General features: G+C 39.7%; 3 protein-coding genes across 3 annotated transcripts; 2 read left to right on the forward strand and 1 right to left on the reverse strand.

The window, feature by feature from the left end:
• Positions 1–14: 14 nt before the first annotated feature.
• Positions 15–3,000, reverse strand: si:dkey-87o1.2 (uncharacterized protein LOC796684 homolog). The gene is made up of 4 exons (XM_042709062.1): positions 2,340–3,000; positions 1,329–1,383; positions 1,025–1,142; positions 15–449 (listed from the first exon to the last, which is right to left on the reverse strand). Exons 1-4 carry the CDS (start codon positions 2,637–2,639, stop codon positions 431–433), a joined length of 492 nt encoding a protein of 163 aa, XP_042564996.1. The 5' UTR covers positions 2,640–3,000; the 3' UTR covers positions 15–430.
• A 561-nt stretch (positions 3,001–3,561) lies between these two features.
• zgc:174935 (uncharacterized protein LOC796019 homolog) lies at positions 3,562–7,435 on the forward strand. Its single transcript, XM_031576990.1, has 5 exons — positions 3,562–4,181; positions 5,057–5,111; positions 5,517–5,631; positions 6,529–6,714; positions 7,366–7,435. Exons 1-4 carry the CDS (start codon positions 3,885–3,887, stop codon positions 6,668–6,670), a joined length of 609 nt encoding a protein of 202 aa, XP_031432850.1. The 5' UTR covers positions 3,562–3,884; the 3' UTR covers positions 6,671–6,714; positions 7,366–7,435.
• Positions 7,436–17,135: 9,700 nt separating this feature from the next.
• LOC116222450 (prostate-associated microseminoprotein-like) lies at positions 17,136–19,003 on the forward strand. The gene is made up of 4 exons (XM_031576601.2): positions 17,136–17,385; positions 17,669–17,795; positions 18,248–18,356; positions 18,596–19,003. Exons 2-4 carry the CDS (start codon positions 17,675–17,677, stop codon positions 18,762–18,764), a joined length of 399 nt encoding a protein of 132 aa, XP_031432461.1. The 5' UTR covers positions 17,136–17,385; positions 17,669–17,674; the 3' UTR covers positions 18,765–19,003.
• Positions 19,004–19,212: the final 209 nt, after the last annotated feature.

The following is a 19,212-nucleotide window of genomic DNA, read 5'->3' on the forward strand; positions in this document are numbered from 1 at the left end:
TAAAAACAAATGGGTGTAGTTATTACAGTTACTAATTTATTAATAATGTACAGTTATTCATTTATCATGTTTATGCTATGTGTTATCGTCAGTGAAATATTACATTATATTAAATTTAAAACACTTTATGTTCAGCTGCATTTTTCTTGACACATGTAAAGATAGCTCTCATATCTGAACTAGCAGTGCTTGGTGAGCTACAATACTTCAGTGCAGAGCAAGTCTTTAATATTCATAATCTGTGACTTCTCCACTGTGTTTAATGAAAAATGAAACAAAGGAGATGAAGTATTGAATGAGATGAACTTATATGAAGTATTTCTTTGTTTTCCTGACCAAAAATACAATATGAACACAATATGTGTGTGTGTGTGTGTGTGTGTGTGTGTGGTTATGGGTATATTGAACAGGTGGCTTTTTAGTGTGACATCTACACTCCACACAATCTCCTGAAAAAGACACAAAAGGAGGCATCTTAGTATTGTAAACATTACAATGTGCCAGACACACACACACACACAGTCTGAACAGTTACAGTATAAAGAAGGACTTCCTGGAAGATAGACATATGCTAAGTATTTGCATAGCTATATTTTATAGTCTTCTCTGTTCTTGTGAGACACCGAAAATGTTTTATTAAAGAGCTGACTACAGAAGCCATGTTCAAATGACTTCACATTTTTGACTGTGCTGTTCCAAAGTGCTGATCCTCAAAAATTCATGCTGTATAAAATGGCTTTGATAATATCTTATCAAAACAGAATTAGCAGAAATGTATCTAAGCTTTTTCATCGGCTTACCGGTAGTCTACAGCTGTTGCAAGGTAAACACAAAAATACTATCTAAGTAATCCGCAATTATAATCCAGGACAGAGACTGGAGCATTTGTACAAATTCTGCAAATGCATTTGTAGATTTGTGGATTCTGGATTTAATAAGGAGCTGCACACACTCACACACACACACACACACACAAACACACACAGCTCTTATTTACACAAAATACAGTAGTGAAAGTCCTTACTTTCCCTCTTCAAGCTGTAGGTTCACAAAGGCACAGACGGCCTTATCTCTGTCCAGTATCTGCTGTTTCAGGTTCTGAACCTCTTCCTGGGCCTTACTCCTCTCTGCCTCCTGTGCCTCTACATAGAGAGTGAAACAAAATAGAAGGATTTGGGTGTATGTAAAACAGAGAGAGAGAATGGACAGAGAGAGATGAACTGACTAGAGAAAAAAAAAACTAGCAACAGGTTTATAGGTCTGACAGTGCAACTCTACGCCACAGGAATGAAGAGCTATAAAATGAATGTAAAAGGTGCAAAGGTTACCTTTTATTTTGATCAAGAGGTCAGACACCTCTGTCTTCTGCTTCTCCTTTGTTTCCTGTGATCAGAACAGAGAATTTGATGTCAATGTGACTCTTAATGGAGGAGTATTTATCCCTTTGTCTGTCTACCCTTGAGCTGCATTCTTTTGCATGAAAGTTTATTATTATTATTATTATTACTTATGCTTAAGCCTTTAGGGCCTTGCATTCCTCCCTCTGTCCTGGTGAGATCTCATTTAGTCCCATCTTTCAGGAGTGTATGAAACACCTTTGTGGGCAAATGTCTAGTTGAAACCAAACTAACAATTTCAAGCATGGAAAAGCCTTGATGTCACAAAACAATGACATACAAACAAGTTTTTTTAATGACAATCGAATAGGGATTGTCATAAAAAATTGAATAGGGATTGTCGTACTTTAAAAAGTACTAAAATAACCAACTCACTAAGGTAATGGAAATGATTTAGCCAGGATCAAATTAGCACATTGTGATACAGAAGGACAGTACAGTGTGTTAATTACAAATATAGATGTTCAGTTGCAATTTTTTTGATTATTACATCCATATTGTCCTACGGGCGGGAAAATCCAAGCCTGATGGCTAAATGTATAGAGATGAACTAATCCTTTATCTGGTCATGTTCCTTGGGGAGGTGCAAGGATATCTAAGTGTTGAATAAAAGTCAGCCCATGAATCTGTCGTGTTTAGGGAACATCGCAAGGTTTTCTTAAGTCAAAATAACACCATATGATAATCATAAATCAAGATGACATTATAGGGCTTGTGACTGCTGATGGATCTCTGCTGTAACCCTAATTATGACCCATATCATCATGTCATCCTCATCCGACAGTCAAGTTCAGCATATTGCATAAAACAAAGTATGAATGCAAACTGCTATGAACGAAGACTGTTTCATTTCTAAATTATTATTACTGTACAAAAACAGCTATGGTTAGTTTATACTATATTATGTGTATCTATGCATGTATAGGTATTTCAGCTGGGTACCTTCTCCGTCAAGCAGCTCTGCAGGATTTTCTCAGCGTCCGCCATGGTATTCTTTGTCTTCTCAACTTGCTTCTTCAGGTCGTCTTCGCCTGTCTTCAGGGAGCTAATCTCACTGTTGACCGTCTGGAGCTTCACCTTCACGGACACTATCTCGTTTTCCTTCACCTGCACCTGCTCCTTGGCCCGGCTGATGCGCGCCAGGTAGGTGCGGACAACCAGCTCCTGCTTAATGGCCATGTACGCAGTGAAGACCAACAGGGAGCACGTGAAAAAAACCAGAGCCGAAACAGCCCTCATCATCAAAACACACAGCCCTGACAGAGGAGAGATGAGAGAATGAGGGAGAGAGAAAGAGGTTGAGAAAGAGGTTACCCTCGGAGGCCTGAGTTATCGAGTCTAGAAGTGATTTGGCTGTAAGATTTGATTGTCTGCTCTTTCTCTCTGTCTTTCTACCGCACTCTACTGCCTTTATCTCCGCTGATAAGTGGTAGAAGCTTTTCTCTCCGTGTCCGTGGAATCTGCTGTGCTGTTCTCTCCTTGCCCACCTCTCCCTCTCCAAACAAACTAATGAGCCTGTTCCACCTGCTAGACAGGTGAGGAAAGCCCAGCCTACTTCCTCATCGCTCTCTCTCTCTCTCTCACACACACACACAAACACACAGTAGACGTCCTCTTGCTATCTGTCTTCTTATGCCCTTGTATTTGGTTGACATAAACATGATGATAAGGAAATGTGTTTGTTTTATTTCACCGATATCATTTTCTATGAATGAAACCTAATACAAATATGTTTTGTCAACACAAACGTGAAAAAGAAATCCCGAAGTATTCAACAACCGATCATTAAGTCGTTAAGATTTAATTATCTCTGAACATGTGGTTGTCCCGACATAAATTGAAAATCATGTAATATTGCTCTCAACGTAATCAATGACTTATATGCTTACAACACCATTGTTGTTCATATGCTAAATATTATTAGGCTACTGCCACCCCACTGTGAATGTTGCGAGAATGAAGCGTATAGGCTAATAATGTTATATTCGTCTTATATGAGTATTTTGCCCAGGAATGTTGTCGTTAAGGAATAGATGTTCTTTAAGGATGTGATAAAACATGGCCCACTCATTACTTGATGAGTGTGCCACAAGTAACGTCAGTGAAAAGGCGGGGACAGGTACATGAAGGTCACACCTCCAATACCTTTCTTACCTCTCGTCACACTTGTCAGACGCCGAATTCCACTTCACTCTGGTCTACTACAGCAGCAGTTGGACGACGAGACGACAGGAAGGTGTCCTGTGAACACTTAAAATTGGGCGACATTTTGGGCAGAATTCAGGAAGTAACGTGGTGATCGGTTTCAGGGGAGATATTTCCGTAGTATGAATGAAGGCTGACCTGACATTGCACAGACCAGACAGACAGTTGCTGAGACTTTCCTGGTGAATGAGACACATTTATTGAAGACATTTTGCATTGTGCACATTCTGCATTTTGTGAAAGTGTAGAAACTAAGGGCTTACAGCCTTTCTTTTCGGTGCCATGAAGTTTCCAGTCATTTGCATTTGTGTGATAGTGACAGGGAGCCTATGCTTGGCTACCTTCACCCACGTGAGAAGAAGGGAAGAGATACGTCTGGCCAGAGAAGCCAACTTTGAGGACATCAAGAACACAGTGACCAAAGATGTCTTGGGTGAGACCATGCAGCAGTTGTCCAACACGCACGACAAGCTGGAGAAGATGAAGACAGGTCTAGTGGAGCTCAAAGGAATATTTGAGTCCCAGAACACTGAGGCAGGGAAGATGAACCTTGATGTAGACGAGTGCCAAGGAGAAGAGGTGAGAGCGAAGGGGGGGGGGGGGATCCGGTTGGGGACGTTTTAATTGAGGGTGGCAGAGGTTGGAGTTAAGGTTGATGGTGAAGGAAGGCAGATAAAGCTGGAGAGACAGAAGTGGGAGACATGACATGGGAGATGGGGGTGGGATGGGAATAGGTGGACAAAGCAAAAGACAGAAAGATAGTAGGATAGGATGGTAGGACCAGGATAGTTGGTGTGAGGAAGGAGGTGGGTAAGAATACAGGATAGCATTTACCCTGACATGCCAGAGCAGAGTTTGGTTTAATCATTAATGAATCATTTTAAGTGGAAGGTAAAAGACAACAAAGACTTGATGCCAGTGAACAGGAAATGGATTAAACAGTTAAACTTCCCTCTTCTTTATACCTGATGTTTTTTTTAATTTAAAAATGTTTATTTATATCAGATACATTTTTTTTATATATACATTTTAAGTAATCAGATAGAATATTTGTCATAACAGTTTTATATTTTCAAAGCCTGTGCAATTTGCATTGTGTGCCTACATAAATCTTCCACCTTCTATTCAAACTTGTTGACACCACAAAACCTCACTTTCTCTCTCCTTGCTTCCCAGGGCCCTGTTTTGAAACTAAATCAGGGTGGAATAATTTGTCTAATGACATGCTATAAAATATCTCAGGAGCTAGTTTTTCCTCTCCTAGTTTTTCCACCCTGGCATGAACTCATTAGAGGACAACTCATATGTGTGTCTCAAAGACCTTATAGTCCTTATATATGGCAGTCTCTTCCTCGTTGATTTCCAATATAATTCAGTGTTTGAGTGTATTTCCTCCGTTATTCTCATTCCGAATCGCTCTTTGGTCTTTTAATTGATCTTTTTGGTTTCAACAGAAACATGTAGCTGATGCACTTGCTGACCTAGAGGCTCAAAAAAGCAATGGGAACAGTAAGTCTGAGATCATCTGCAGCCTGACTGTAAAAAAAACAAAATTAATTTCTCTTAATGTGATGTAAAAAAAACTGTAACGTAGTCAAGAGGTTCAACAGGATTGGATGGCAGTGTAATCTCCTCAAGGACTACTGTGTTCATAGTTATAGGAGACTTGAGAGTGACATCTTGTGTCGGAACACAGTCATTACAGATGTGAGTGCATAGTGTCCATGTAGACTAGAGAGATGATGACTGTAATGTAAAGGACTTTAAAATAGCTTTGCTGTGTTAACACTTGTACATATAAACCCTCCCATGTTAGTACAGGCATACACACACACACAGTTTTTTTTCACACAAAGTTAAATAATTTAATATGTTATTTTATTTATGTTATGTGACTTTTTCATTCAATCTCAGGTGAGTTTGAGAAACAGAAAGAAGACTGGAACAAAGACTTAGCTTCTTTAAAACAAGAGGCTAGCCAGAGGAGTAAAGTATGTGATTACATCCTCATGACCTCTGAGGAAGGAAAGTAAGTGAGCCTGCAGTTATACTGGCCCATAATATGACATCTCATTTTCAGTTTGAATCTAAATGTGGGTTTTTGTCATGTCATTTTTTTCCTGCTGATCAACTTCCCCCCCTTTAACATTAATCCACTGAGTTGGAAAATATATTATGAACTGTATTTAAATGCAGACATTTCATTTAAGCTACTCAGTGAGGTAATAATAGCTTTATTAGATAAGTTGTGTTGTGTTATTTACAGAATAATTTATGTTATTAGTGCTTGTGACCATATTAGTTTCACGCTCTATTAGTATAGAGGACCATTAGCGATTCTTGCTAACTACTTCAGTGTTCTAAACTCTCCATTCACTGTGCTGTGCAAAATCAAAATGGTGTAAAAGTAGGGAGATTAGCTTGGGCACGGCTAGTTTGCTTAGAGCTGTTTGGTGGGGTAGCTTAACTGATATAACAAGGTGCCTAACTGGTAGAACAAGGCACTAATAGCACCAGGGTAAAGAAGGCATAATACATACTGATGAAAAAAACTTAAATCACTAGCCTACAATACTAAAATGTATATATCTAGGCTACGATATTGTAAATTGCTTTGGATAAAAGCATCTGCTAAATTACTTAATTTGAATGTGCATTAATGTTATGTACTTAATGTCTCTAATTTTCTCAGAGTTGAATTTCTATGTTTAATGCTCTCCCTAGATACTAGTCACCACATCCAGGAAAGCCCCAGAGAGTTTTTCTTAGAAAATCAAATGTACTGTGGACAGCTAGCTTACTCCAAGAAATTGTTGCTTACAGCAACAGAGTTGCGTCATCACAAAAGAAATGCTCTTCCATGAAACATTAGATTGGGATTAGCTGGGTAAATGTCGATATCTGTAACACTGTGATACCCCTGTAGGAAACTGTGTGGGATAAAACCAGACGTGGCAGCCGTGGCAGCCGTGGCAGCCGTGGCAGCTGAGGCAGCCAAACTGGAAAATGTGGAACCACAAGTAGAAGAAACAAAGGTCAAAATCCCGGAAGCCCCCAAGGAAAGATGAGTGGCTGCCACCTCTGGAGCGCCATGGAGACGGTCTCCATTCAGGTCTGTAGGTGTGGAAGGCCCCACCTGGGGGGGTGTCGGGGGATGAATGTAGGCAAACCTGAATCTCCAGCTTGTCTTTATGTCTTACTTTTCACACTGTAACCTGTGGGCAAGTGTGCACACACATACAAACACACACACACACACACACACACACACACACACACACACACACACACAATCACACTCACACTCTCCTTTTCATATTTTAGACATTAACAGTCTGTAAAATCTACACTTTCCTCTTCAAAGGATTCAAAACCATACCAGAACACTCTAGATAGATTCAATAGGCAATTCACAGAGTAAATGTGGCCTCAAGCAAGTTTGTGTGTTCTATGTAGGTTTCACACATTGCAAAGCAGGAGCCTTCTCAGTGGCGTACGTGCGAAAAGTCCATGGCATGCCAATTCATCTCACACACACACACACACACACACACACACACACACACACACTCACACACACACACACACTCTCACACTCACACTCACACTCACACTCACACACACACACACACACACACACACACACACACACTCACACACACACATTTAACAGCTGACTGCATGTGAGTGAGAGGATACTTGCAGTAATGGTGTGGAGTGTGGCACTCATAGTTGTGGCTCTTTTTTTCATCTCCCTGTGTAGATGACGAGCAGAGAAAAGATGACGAAGGAGATGAAGATGACGAAGGAGATAAAGATGGCGAAGGAGATGACGATGACGAAGGAGATAAAGATGACGAAGGAGATGAGCTGAAACAGAAGATCACAATGAAAGTGGGAAAGGACTTCAGTGACGTGAAGCTGAACATGAGAGGCAATATTTTCACGTTTCTTTTTTTTGTCAATGGCTGGTCAAGCCAGGCTATCTTAGCGGTGTTGAGGCACCACGGTTTGCCTAAATAGTCTCCATCTGAATGAACTTGTCCCCCTCCCCTCTCTTTCTCACAGTTTGTTTGCGTACTGACAACACACAGAGTTGGTGTCAAGAGAGTGACACATTAAATGGGCATTCTTCTTCTTTTTTTTTAAGAAAAGTAAAACAAAAACATACAGCATGATCAACTCAACTTACTAACTGCCAGGTGAAAAAATGCATTCCTGTGTATAGGACGCACCCGAGAATGAACTGCAGGGTTGCAGAAATTGTGCAAAATGAATGTGTAAACTGCGGTTAATAATCAGGAAATTACGGTAGGTTAAGAATGAGGACAACAAAAAAATAGCAAAGCAGATGATTTTTTCCCATAGGGCATTTTGCCTCCTTGGTCATACGTATATATGCCCAACTTGCTGAATTTGTTTGGCTTTGACTACATTTATTTCACCCCATTGTTCTTGATGACAGGGACATGTCAGACTTTGCACCATGTCTGCATTGAACGAAATTAACAAAACAACATAACTTAATAACTTGGTGTGCCTTGTTGTGTGGATGTATCTGTGTGTGTGTGTGTGTGTGCACATTACATGTTTATGTGCCTTGTTGCGTGGATGTATCTGTGTGTGAGTCACGATCTGTAGATTGTCCATATAGCCCACTTAGTCACTGCCCAGTGTCCACGATATATCTTTACCATGATGTATATTGCTGCTAGAGCTGTGGTATCTATTTTTCTAGAATTGTCCTTATATTTAATTTTTTTTTTTTTGGGACGAAGCAAATCATTTTATTAAATGTGTGTGTCGTATATTTTACCATAATGTGCACACTGGTGCCGGTCATATCTTTTGTGACTTGGTAACTGTGATTTTCTGAATCAGCCTATTTCTGTTGTTTTAAAGTGGTCATTGACCCTGTCCTTGCCATGGTCAGTTCATACTTCAGCTTCACACTTGAGACATTCTCTTTTTATGAGCTGCACTCCAAACCTTATTCTTCATATTCCTAAATCGCTTCTTTCATAACTTGATGACCTAATTGGTGTTTGGGAAGCTGGGTCTGAATTAGTTTGTGTTACTTGAGTTTGTCAGGTTCAGTACCAGCTGGTTCTCTCTCTCTCTGTCCACACGTTCACTCGTATCGACAGATCATAGGCCTCGACCTTCTCCCTGTCATTTCTCATCATCCTCACTCCGTTACCTCGGTGACCGTTGGTGTGTAGTCACGGCGACCCTATGGCTGACCAATCAGGGGGCCACTGGAAGACAAAAGCAATTGGATGCTGTTTGCCAAGAAAGGAAAACGCCACCAGTCTCTTTTGTTTTGTTGAAATAATTGTTTATAAATTGAATGTGGTTTTTGGATGTATTTTGTTCTCACTTTTCCTTATGATTGTAAAACCTGAAGAAATAAAGAAATATATGGAGAAATATGGAAATGCTACTTACTTTATATAGAAACAAAAACACTGCAAATCAAATCAAACCTTTTAAGAAACACTAAAACTTCATTTCTAAAAACTTCTCTGTAAATCACCGATTTCCTTATTAAACATGTTTTCACTCATTCTTATGATAATGACTGGTTTTACTGAATACATTGACGTGACAAAAAAGTATTCTACATTCTGGACAGTGAAGTATCAAGCACAAAATGTGCACATTAAAATTACAATGATTTTGGTACGCCTCCCATTGGTTCAAATCCTAGATATTCTTATATTATTATTTCAGCATTTTAGTATCTTAGTATAAGTAAGAAATATCTTAGTCTTATCTAAGTATAAATAAGACAGCATGAGACAACATCATATACATTTTTATTTAAAGAATAAAGCAGTGCAGTGTAGCATTTACATTTGCATCTTTAGAATGATTTAGTTAACAGACAGTTTTATCAAAAGCAACTTACTGAAGAGTATACACATATTGTGGATAGTTCTTCCAAATACAAAATGCCAACTCTCTGCAAAAATTGAAATCTTAATAAGATGAAATATTTTAAATCAAGGAAATATATGCTTGTTTTTTTGTCTGACAACATATTTCTTCTTACCAGGCAGTTTTTATGTTAGATCATTTCACTTGCTTCAAGCGTTTCAGTCCTTAATTATCTTAATAAGGTATTATAACTTGTTACTAAGATTTTATTACTGGTTCTGGGCAAGTTAATGCTTGAAACTAGTTTGATCACCAATGACAAGTCCAAAACTGCTTTGTAAAAGTCAGAATCAAGACAAATGTACTTGTTTTTAGTCTGACCACACTAGTTCTAAGATATATTTGGGTTCTTTTAAAAAAAATCTTGGTAAGTAAAATGTTCCTGTTCTGTTGGCAGATCATTTTGCTTATTATAAGTAATATATCCTACATTTTAATACTTTTTTGTTTGTTTTTGAATGCTGAATTTTTGCAGTGTACTTATAGTCTGTCATATTCTGTATAGTATTTTTCCGTGTGTGTGTGTGTAAGAGAGAGAGACATAGAGTGAGTGTGTGTGAGAGAGAATGTGTGTGTGTGGGAGAGAGAGTAGGTGTATGTGTGAGAGAGAGAGTGTTTGTGTGTGTGTGAGAGAGAGAGTAGGTGTGTGTGAGTGTGTGAGAGAGAGAGAGTGTGTGTGTGTGTGTGTGTGTGTGTGTGTGTGTGTGTGTGTGTGTGTGCATGTGTGTGTCCTGCTCCTGTCCTATCCTGGTTCTTACCCCACCCCACTTCATTCCCCCATTTTTTCTCTCTGCCGATGACAATGCTACCCCCAGGCTGGCAATTAGGGCCTGGATCCGAGGCCCGCTCTTCCGCCCCAGCTCGTCCAGAAAGGTCATCATGAAGGTCGTCCATTACTGTGGGACTGTGGGTTCAGGGCAGAGGGAGGGAGAGAGGGAGGGAGGGAGGGAGAGAGGGAGAGAGAGAGAGAGGGAGGGAGGGAGAGAGGGAGGGAGATTTAGAGACCGAAAGTCGTAGGGGAGAGAAAGTTTAGCCCATCACCGTTTGGCTTTTACTTCCACCACACTACAGCGCTTACATAACGGTTGAATTTATCTGATTATGATTTCATAAATGAAGCTTCAAACCGTATGACAGTGATGAGTAATTCAAATAGATTTCCCTGAGGTGATGCTTAAAACTTCTTTCTAAAGACAATCCCTTACCAAAAGTGAGTTCTGCCAAACTGAACTGAGGGCAAATTGCCTCAGTGAAGCTACAGTGGAAAGAGGACTAGACTGCTGTGGCCCAGAGAGTGATACTCAAGTAAAACTCAAAACGAAGTAAAAAATCTGACAGCATAACTTCAGTTTTAGACAGGCAGATTCACATACGTAGAGTTTAATAAAACATCTAAACAATTTTAGATGTTGAAACTCTCATGGCCTTAAATGTCTGGGCACTCTTTGCCTTACAAATATTTCTGCCGATGTCAAAATAAAGATTTTATGGCGGTGACTCAGGGGTGATTCTGTACACGATCACGGAGGAGCTTTTGGATTGAGGGAAAGGACCTCTGTGACAGTTGAGGCCTGTGTCCATTTTTGAGTCACTTTTTATTTCTTTATGTTATTCCTAATAAGACTCTTGTTGTGGTGGATACTTGACAACAGATACAGTAAGAGCCACCATTTCCCCTGTAAGAATGTAGAATGTTGATCCTAAGTGGCTGGCAAAGCAACATACACACTTACAAGGTCATTTTCATATTCATAGTCTTAGTCTTAGTCTTAGTCATAGTCTTACCACTAACTATCAATACTGTTCATACTCCATATATCTTATTTCATACTGTATATATCTATTTATTTATATATTACCACTATACATATGTACATACTCTGCACTTTACTGCTTTTTTGCACTTCTGGTTAGATGCTAAATTGCATTTCGTTGTCTCAGTACTTGTACTCCATGTGCTATGACAATAAAGTTGAATCTAATCGAATCTAATAACCTCATAACCTAGACACAGCAGTCTTCCTGGAATACATCTCAATACATGTATGTTAATAAACCTGCAACTAAAAGATTTTTCTTTGTTTCCTATAAATGATAAGGGAATTAAAGAAGTGAAGTAGCTGGCTGCAATAGATGGTACAAGGTCTTATCTCATCTTGCATACGGACACAATTTACACCATACAGTTTAATGTTGTGTTTTAAAAACATTATTTTGAATGGGTGACAACCTTGTGAATCTGAAAACTTTTTCCATTTAGTTTTGTTTCATATGAAGAATGTCATCCTAAATATAAGAAAAACATCTTATTTTACACTGATAAAAACAAGGACAGGCACAGGTTTATTTCAGTATTTTCAAAGCAGTTATTTTGATTCTGACTTTTTAAATATTTAGATATGACTTTTTATTACTTTTTATTGGATGACTTGTTTTTAATTAAATATTTTCATGATGCCTACACGAAAAAGACATTACAATCATCAACAAGGTGACAAAACCAGTGTTTGACTTTACAAACAGAATGTTATACAAAATAAAATAATCGTATTTTTAATGTGTATGGAAACAAGTATGGGCTTTGGTTCGTAATGTACGTATGTGTGTGTGTGTGTGGGAGGAAGCATTCTGACGTGTGTGTGGGGGGTGGGGGAGGAGGGGGATTCTGACATGTGTGTGTGTTTGAAGAGATTGTCCTTTTACCCCAAATGGGAGCTGGAGCACATGTAGTAACAAAGGTCACCTTCAGAGCTGCATGGGGTTTCATGTCTGTATGGATGTGCGTGTGTGAGTGTGTGTGTGTGTGTGTGTGTGTGTGTGTGTGTGTGTGTGTGTGTGTGTGTGTGTGTGTTTGTGTGTGTATGTGTGTGTGTGTGTGTGTGTGTGTTTGTGTGTGTGTTGGATGGGATTTAGAAGCAAGGGCAAATAATGAAATTGGAAAATAAGGTACTACATCTAAATGGTCTGACATTTGACAAAATGGAGTATTTACCACTCTACTTCCTTCCCTGAAGGTGACGGGTGAAAGTAGCAAGACATGTATGTAACATGGCTGCCCTAAACTCTGTCAAAAACGATTACTTTCACCACATAAAAGTGCAGAGCGGAAGCAACAGATACAGAAATACTGTATAAGCGTCATTGCTCACCAGACGTCATCACTCTCACTGTATGAGGGCACTGTCTCTGATGACACTCTGGTAGCATAGGATGACATTACTGACGTGAATAAGCCAACAGAATGATAACACATCGCCCTTTGTCTTCCTACTTTCTGGGGTGTGTTAGCATACTTGGCCAAGGCATCTGACTCTGATATGAAAACAAATCTGAAAGATGCCTTTGGGGACAAATAAAATACTCTCTCTCTCTCTATATATATACTCTATCTATTAAGTACTATATGGTGTCTTAATGGCTCTGGATTTTGGTGCATCAGTGGGGTATGGGAGACTTGGCGGAATGTCAGATTGACTCATCACCTCATCATAAGTCACATTCAAAGACAGAGGACCTGAAGGCCTTCTGAATGTATGACCATAAACATTTTATAATATTCCTTCTTTTACTTTATTTAATCAGATGATGATGTGTATATGTAGTGTGTGCTTATATAAACTATAGACCAGAATGCTAATCTAAATGAATCTACTAATCTACACCGATCTGATATTATACACTAATCTAATCTACACTAATCTACTAATCTTGCTTTTCAATATATGGTTTTAATATGCTTACAGTGCAACAGTTAACAGGGCAATCTGACCTGCTGTAGTCAGAGTGACCACTCATAAAAAACAAACTGGTTAATACAATAATAGTTGCTGACAGTAATGATGAAGACTAGATACAAAGATTAACAATGTACTTAATGATACTTCTGTTAAAACCAACAAACATGTGAGGCCTATAGCTAGTACTGTAGTGTTGCTACAGTATAGCACTGATATGATATGGCAGAGCACACACTGACATTGACGACTGAGTTCGGCGAGTGACCGACCCTACCGTGTCCCTCAGAGCATGGGTGAGTGTCAAATCAGTTCTATTGATCTGCCTAATGCGAGAGGAAGGGCTGCGGGCACCGTGATCAATACTTTCTTAATTAGCCCATAAGCGAACGCGAGCGTGTGTGTGTGTGGTTTGAGAGTTACCACTGACAGGGGTGTATATATATCCCTGTCCCGTCCTTAGCTCTTCACACACTTACATGCTCAGACTCCACTCATACTGACACTTGAAGGCACATTTACACTCACACACACACACACACACACACACATTCACCTTATAACAGTGTGTTTAATAATACAAACACACACACTCTCTACATACATACATTAGTGTACACATACTCTTTCACAGTGTAGAGAACACAACCTAGAGCTCTGTCAGGTTCTGGATATTTAAGTCAGTTTAAGTATCAGATCAGATATGATTCCTAGCTCAACAAGCGAAGGGGACTGAATCATGGTCACATGGAGGCACTGGAGACGGCGGTATTGAGGCCTGGATAAGCTGTAAGTATTTGCTTTGTTATGTTCCCATCTGTCTGAGTTTTGTTCCTCTTAGTGAGGTTCAGCTGTGGTGTATTTCAGCTGTGTTTCTGTGACCGGACTGCAACTTCCCTCCAAGGAATTCAACAATTGTTTTTTCCTTCCCTCCAACAAATTGAACAGATGCTCTGTGCCGTTATAAGTGACTTGTTATTTTCAGTGGAGAGGATGAAACTTTCCTCTCTTTTCCTAGAGTGCCAGTTTCCACACTTGTTCTGATGGACTTCCTCTTGTCTTTCAGGTGCAGACGTGTACAACTGTGTGTGGGCTCCATCAAACTGGCTGAGCGCTGTGTGATATGTTTGATATTCGGTTGTTCTCCTACATATCAAGTCAACTAAATATCAAACATATTCTTACAGAGCCCAGCATCTTTCTACAAGCCTCACCACCAAGAGAGGAAGAGAGAGAGAGAGAGAGAGAGAGAGAGAGAGAGAATGTTTTGACTGTGAAATCTGCCATATTGATGTTTAAAGTGTTTATCTTTGCAGTAGAAATATGCATCTCATGTGTATGATTTAAAAAAATGTGTTGCACGTGGTCATTATAAGAATTACAGCAATCTTGGCCTACCAGCGATTGTCAATAATCTGCCAGTAATGCCTTGCTGTGGCCCTTTGTCTTTTTGTATATTGATAGAAGAGGTTAACATTTCTTTGATGATCACTAAATGTACAGAGAGATTAGTGGAGGAAGGCATGCTTTCAAATGATCACTTCAGCTGAGGCCTGGTGAGTCAAACAGCCGCTCTCTCTCTCTCCCTTAATGTTTCACTGAAACAGGAATTTAATTTCACAGTAAGTCTAATTCTATCCACAGTTATACACTTCTAATGTTTTATTGGTTCACAGAAAAAGATAATGTTATGTTGATCTTATTTGATTCTGTTATTAAACATTAAAAGTAAACTATATTTATGCATACTTTTATTTCATTATTTGTCACAATATTCTAAATAGCCGCAAATCATAAACTGAAATGAATCATCTCAAACAATATAGTTCACTATAATTCAATTCCTGCATATGGAAACATGTATATTTCAATGACGGTTGTTTTTAGCAGACGCTTAGCTTAGCCTGGTAGAAGAATGGATGGATTACACTATTCACTATTTAAGTTCAAGGACAATGCATATATTTCTATGGAATAGTAGAAATCCTACCTTAAAGGATAGTGAATATCTGCTGGGAACCCTACCTTAAAGGATAGTGAATATCTGCTAGAAATCCTACCTTAAAGGATAGTGAATATCTGCTGGGAATCCTACCTTAAAGGATAGGGAATATCTGATAGGAATCCTACCAGAATAGGGAATATCTGCTGGGAATCAACAAGACCGTGTCTCTGTGTGAGTGCTGTGCTCAGTGTGTGAGTGTGAATGGATGTTTGACTGTGGTGACACACATATGCACACACACACACTTAGATAAAGAGTCTTAACCTGGCCCTTTGCCCGCCGGACTCCTGGGTTCCTTCAGTTCCTGTAAAAAGGACTATTTATGCCACTGTTACATGTCTCACACAAATGTTCATCATACCTACATCAAAAAACCTCAAGGCAGTAAATGCTGCGTTCTCGTCTTTCCCTCAGTCTTTGTCCTAATGCGACTATGATTCAGCACCCCCCTGCTGTGACGTAACTCAGTGTGTAATAATACGCTGCGTGCTACACACTCCATTAAAACTGTTGCATAAAGTGAATTTACACTAAGACACTTCATTTACATGATTATGATGACTGTGCAGTCAAGCAGGCCAGAAGATTCGTTTCTGTTAATTCATAAGAGCATGTGTAAAAAAGAGAGAGAGAGAGCGAGAGAGAAAGAGAGAGAGAGAAAGAGAGAGAGAGAAAGACTTCTCTTGCCCTCTACAACTAAATATCATCATGGCATGATTAAAGGTTTCACGGTTTACTTGGTTGAAGTGGTGTCTCTTGGCAAACTCCTAATATAAACATAAATCTGGGGAATCTGCACTGGTGATTGGTTCTGAACTTGATCACCAGGGGGCGCTATAACAGATGTCTGGAACATTAAGAGCTTTCAGACTCTTATCACTGCCCACAAGGTAGAGTTTACAAGTGACAGACAGGAAATGGCAAACACATACATACACACATGCAGAGTATACGCTGCAAAGTAATGCAAACACAGAGCTGATGGGAAGATAAAGTTCCCCTTTTGAGTAAACAGTTAAACACACGCAATACACCTCCTGTCACAATGAACACATTAATGCTTAAATAGGGGAGCACACACTCTGCAGATAGTCTGATAAGCTGTGATTACGCATATTACACAGTGATATACATGGATAAGCTCCTGTTGAATAGATATGCAGACATGGGCATACACCACACACACACACACACACACACACACACACACACACACACACACACACACACACACACACACACACACATACACACACACACACACACACAAACACCACTATAAAAATTTGCTAATGAAATCACTCAGTCCAAGCATTATTAATACGTATTTCCTGTTAAATTAACTGTACATGATGTTAATTTCTATAACATTTGTTTAAACAAAATGTTATGTAACAACTTCAAGTCACATACACATCATTTTTTTGTTCTCTCTGATTTTGTGAATACTTATACTGCTACACTTGCAGAAAACAACAGAAGAGACACACTTACATTCACACACAGACACAGACACAGACACACAGACACACACACACACACACACACACACACAGACACAGACACAGACACAGACACACAGACACACACACACACACACACACACACACACACACACACACACACACACACACACACAGACACACACACACACACAGAGGAGCAATAAGGCCATTCACCCATTCAATCTATTCAGCTCATCAGGCTCACATTATCACTCCCAAACACACTGTGTACACACGCAAACAAACACAGTGCTTTAGGGTAGCTGGAGTAGTGGTGTGTGTGTGTGTGTGTGTGTGTGTGTGTGTGTGTGTGTGTGTGTGTGTGTGTGTGTGTGTGCGTCCAAGTGAGGGAGGGGGGCACAGACACAGAGGTATAAATATCGAAGATTCTAGAGGAAATCATCACATCACAGCAAGAGAGGGGAAAGAGCAGAAGCGTGCGACAGAGAGAGACGAAGGAAAAGTGTGACCTTTGAAGCACACGTGAAGAATAGAGAGACGAAGAAGACGACCAAAGAGAAGAGAAGAAACAGAGGAATCAGAATAGGAGGAGAGGGCACTGAAGGGGGAAGAAATACTGCAATCAAATCCATCTTAAGGTGAGACATGATATTCACACCTCACTCTTGTAGAGATCAAAATAAATAAATAAAATACAAAATAAAGGATATATAGAATAACTGATTGTTGAGGTAAAAACTGAAATCAATTTGAAAAATGTGCTCAGATTATTGCACATGCAAAAATAATCTCACTGTTGAGTAAATTCTTACAATTTTGTGGGATTAAGGCATTTCTATTCTGGCACCCACCCTAACCCAGGACAACCCAACTGTTTCTTTCTCTTTGTGTTTTTAAGAATTGTACGTTCTGCTTTGTCAGGTAACCATGTTTGGAGCTCACATACACACGGCAGAAAGGACTCTCCTATTTGGTGCCCTCCTTGTGAGTGTGCTCACGCCATGCCTCTCTGTCTATAGAGGAGGAGAGTGCTACTTCAACACCAAAGGTATTAACCCACACACACACACACACACACACACACACACACACACACACACACACACACACACACTCACAGACAGACTTAATGTGGCTCCAGAGGTGACTTACCATGTAACAAGTAAAACCTTTCTGATTAATTCTTAGCAAGTTTTTCTGCTTTACTGTGTGTGTATGTGTCTGTGTGTGTTTGTGTGTGTGAGAGAGAGCGAGAGAGTAAGTGAGTGTGTGTGTTTTTTTTGTGTGTGTGTGAGAGAGAGAGAGAGAGAGAGTGAGTGTGTGTGTGTGTGTCAGAGAGAGAGATAGTAAGTGATTGTGTGTGTGTGTGTGTGAAAGAGAGAGAGAGAAAGAGGGAGAGAGAGAGAGAGTGTGTGTGAGTGTGTGTGTGAGAGAGTAATTGAGAGAGAGGAAATTAAATGAATGTATTTAACCCAACCCTGTATTGTATGTGTGCTGCAGGAAGCTGTGAGTACCAGGGAAAGGTATATGGTATAGGAGAAAGCTGGATAAATACAGACTGCTACCAGTGTATATGCATGGAACCGTTTGGAGTTGGCTGCTGTGAAGAGTGAGTCCTCATCATCAATGCATGCACAAGACACACACACTAAACCACTCATAAGGTCTTGTGTGCATTTGATTTGATTAATAGAGAGACTCATCTTTAGGAATGGTGAACAAGAGTGCAAACATTTTATGAGTGGATTCTGCAAGCATATTTCCATTACTCCATTGCATTACATATTAACCTATGTGCCTGTTTTAGTTCTCTATTAGCTAAAGTGTGAGCTTTCCTTTCCCCCACAGTGGCTCACAACCTGTAGATTATCCTGACTGGTGTGAGGTCATCAGGAAGCCAGACTCCTGCATCAGTGTCGCAGTGATGCGGGCCAATCACAAGCTTCCTTGCCTCTTCGGAAAGTGGGGTAGGCTGCGAGGTGAGAGCTGGAAGACGGACAACGACCCCATGTTCTAATCTACTCACACCTGACAGCCTCTGATACAGCCAATACCGTCAAGATTCGTGCAAGAAGTGAAAAGCACACAAGAAAGCCTCGGATGAAAAGATTTGCACACACAACTGCAGCTATTTGTAGAATATTTTACTGGTTGTCATAATAATATTTTCAGTTTTAACATGGCTTACATGAATCACTATGAAATCCAATGTCTGAATTATTGATTGGTTAAATAAAAAGCTGTTTCATTACTGAGGAAATTGCTACTCTTTTACTCCTTTGCTTTTATTTTGTAATGAAATATTTCCAGGGCCATGCTGGGGCTTTTACTTTGAAAAAGTTGTAAGATCCGTAGTCCTATGTCGATTGAAAGTGTGTCCTTGGTAAGTGTTTGGGGAAATTACACAGGGCCAAACTGTTACTTTCTCGGGGTTATACACTTACGTATCTTAAATGTTGCCATCC

The sequence above is a fragment of the Clupea harengus genome, chromosome 11 (genome assembly GCF_900700415.2).
Source record: "Clupea harengus chromosome 11, Ch_v2.0.2, whole genome shotgun sequence".
Taxonomy (NCBI): domain Eukaryota; kingdom Metazoa; phylum Chordata; class Actinopteri; order Clupeiformes; family Clupeidae; genus Clupea; species Clupea harengus.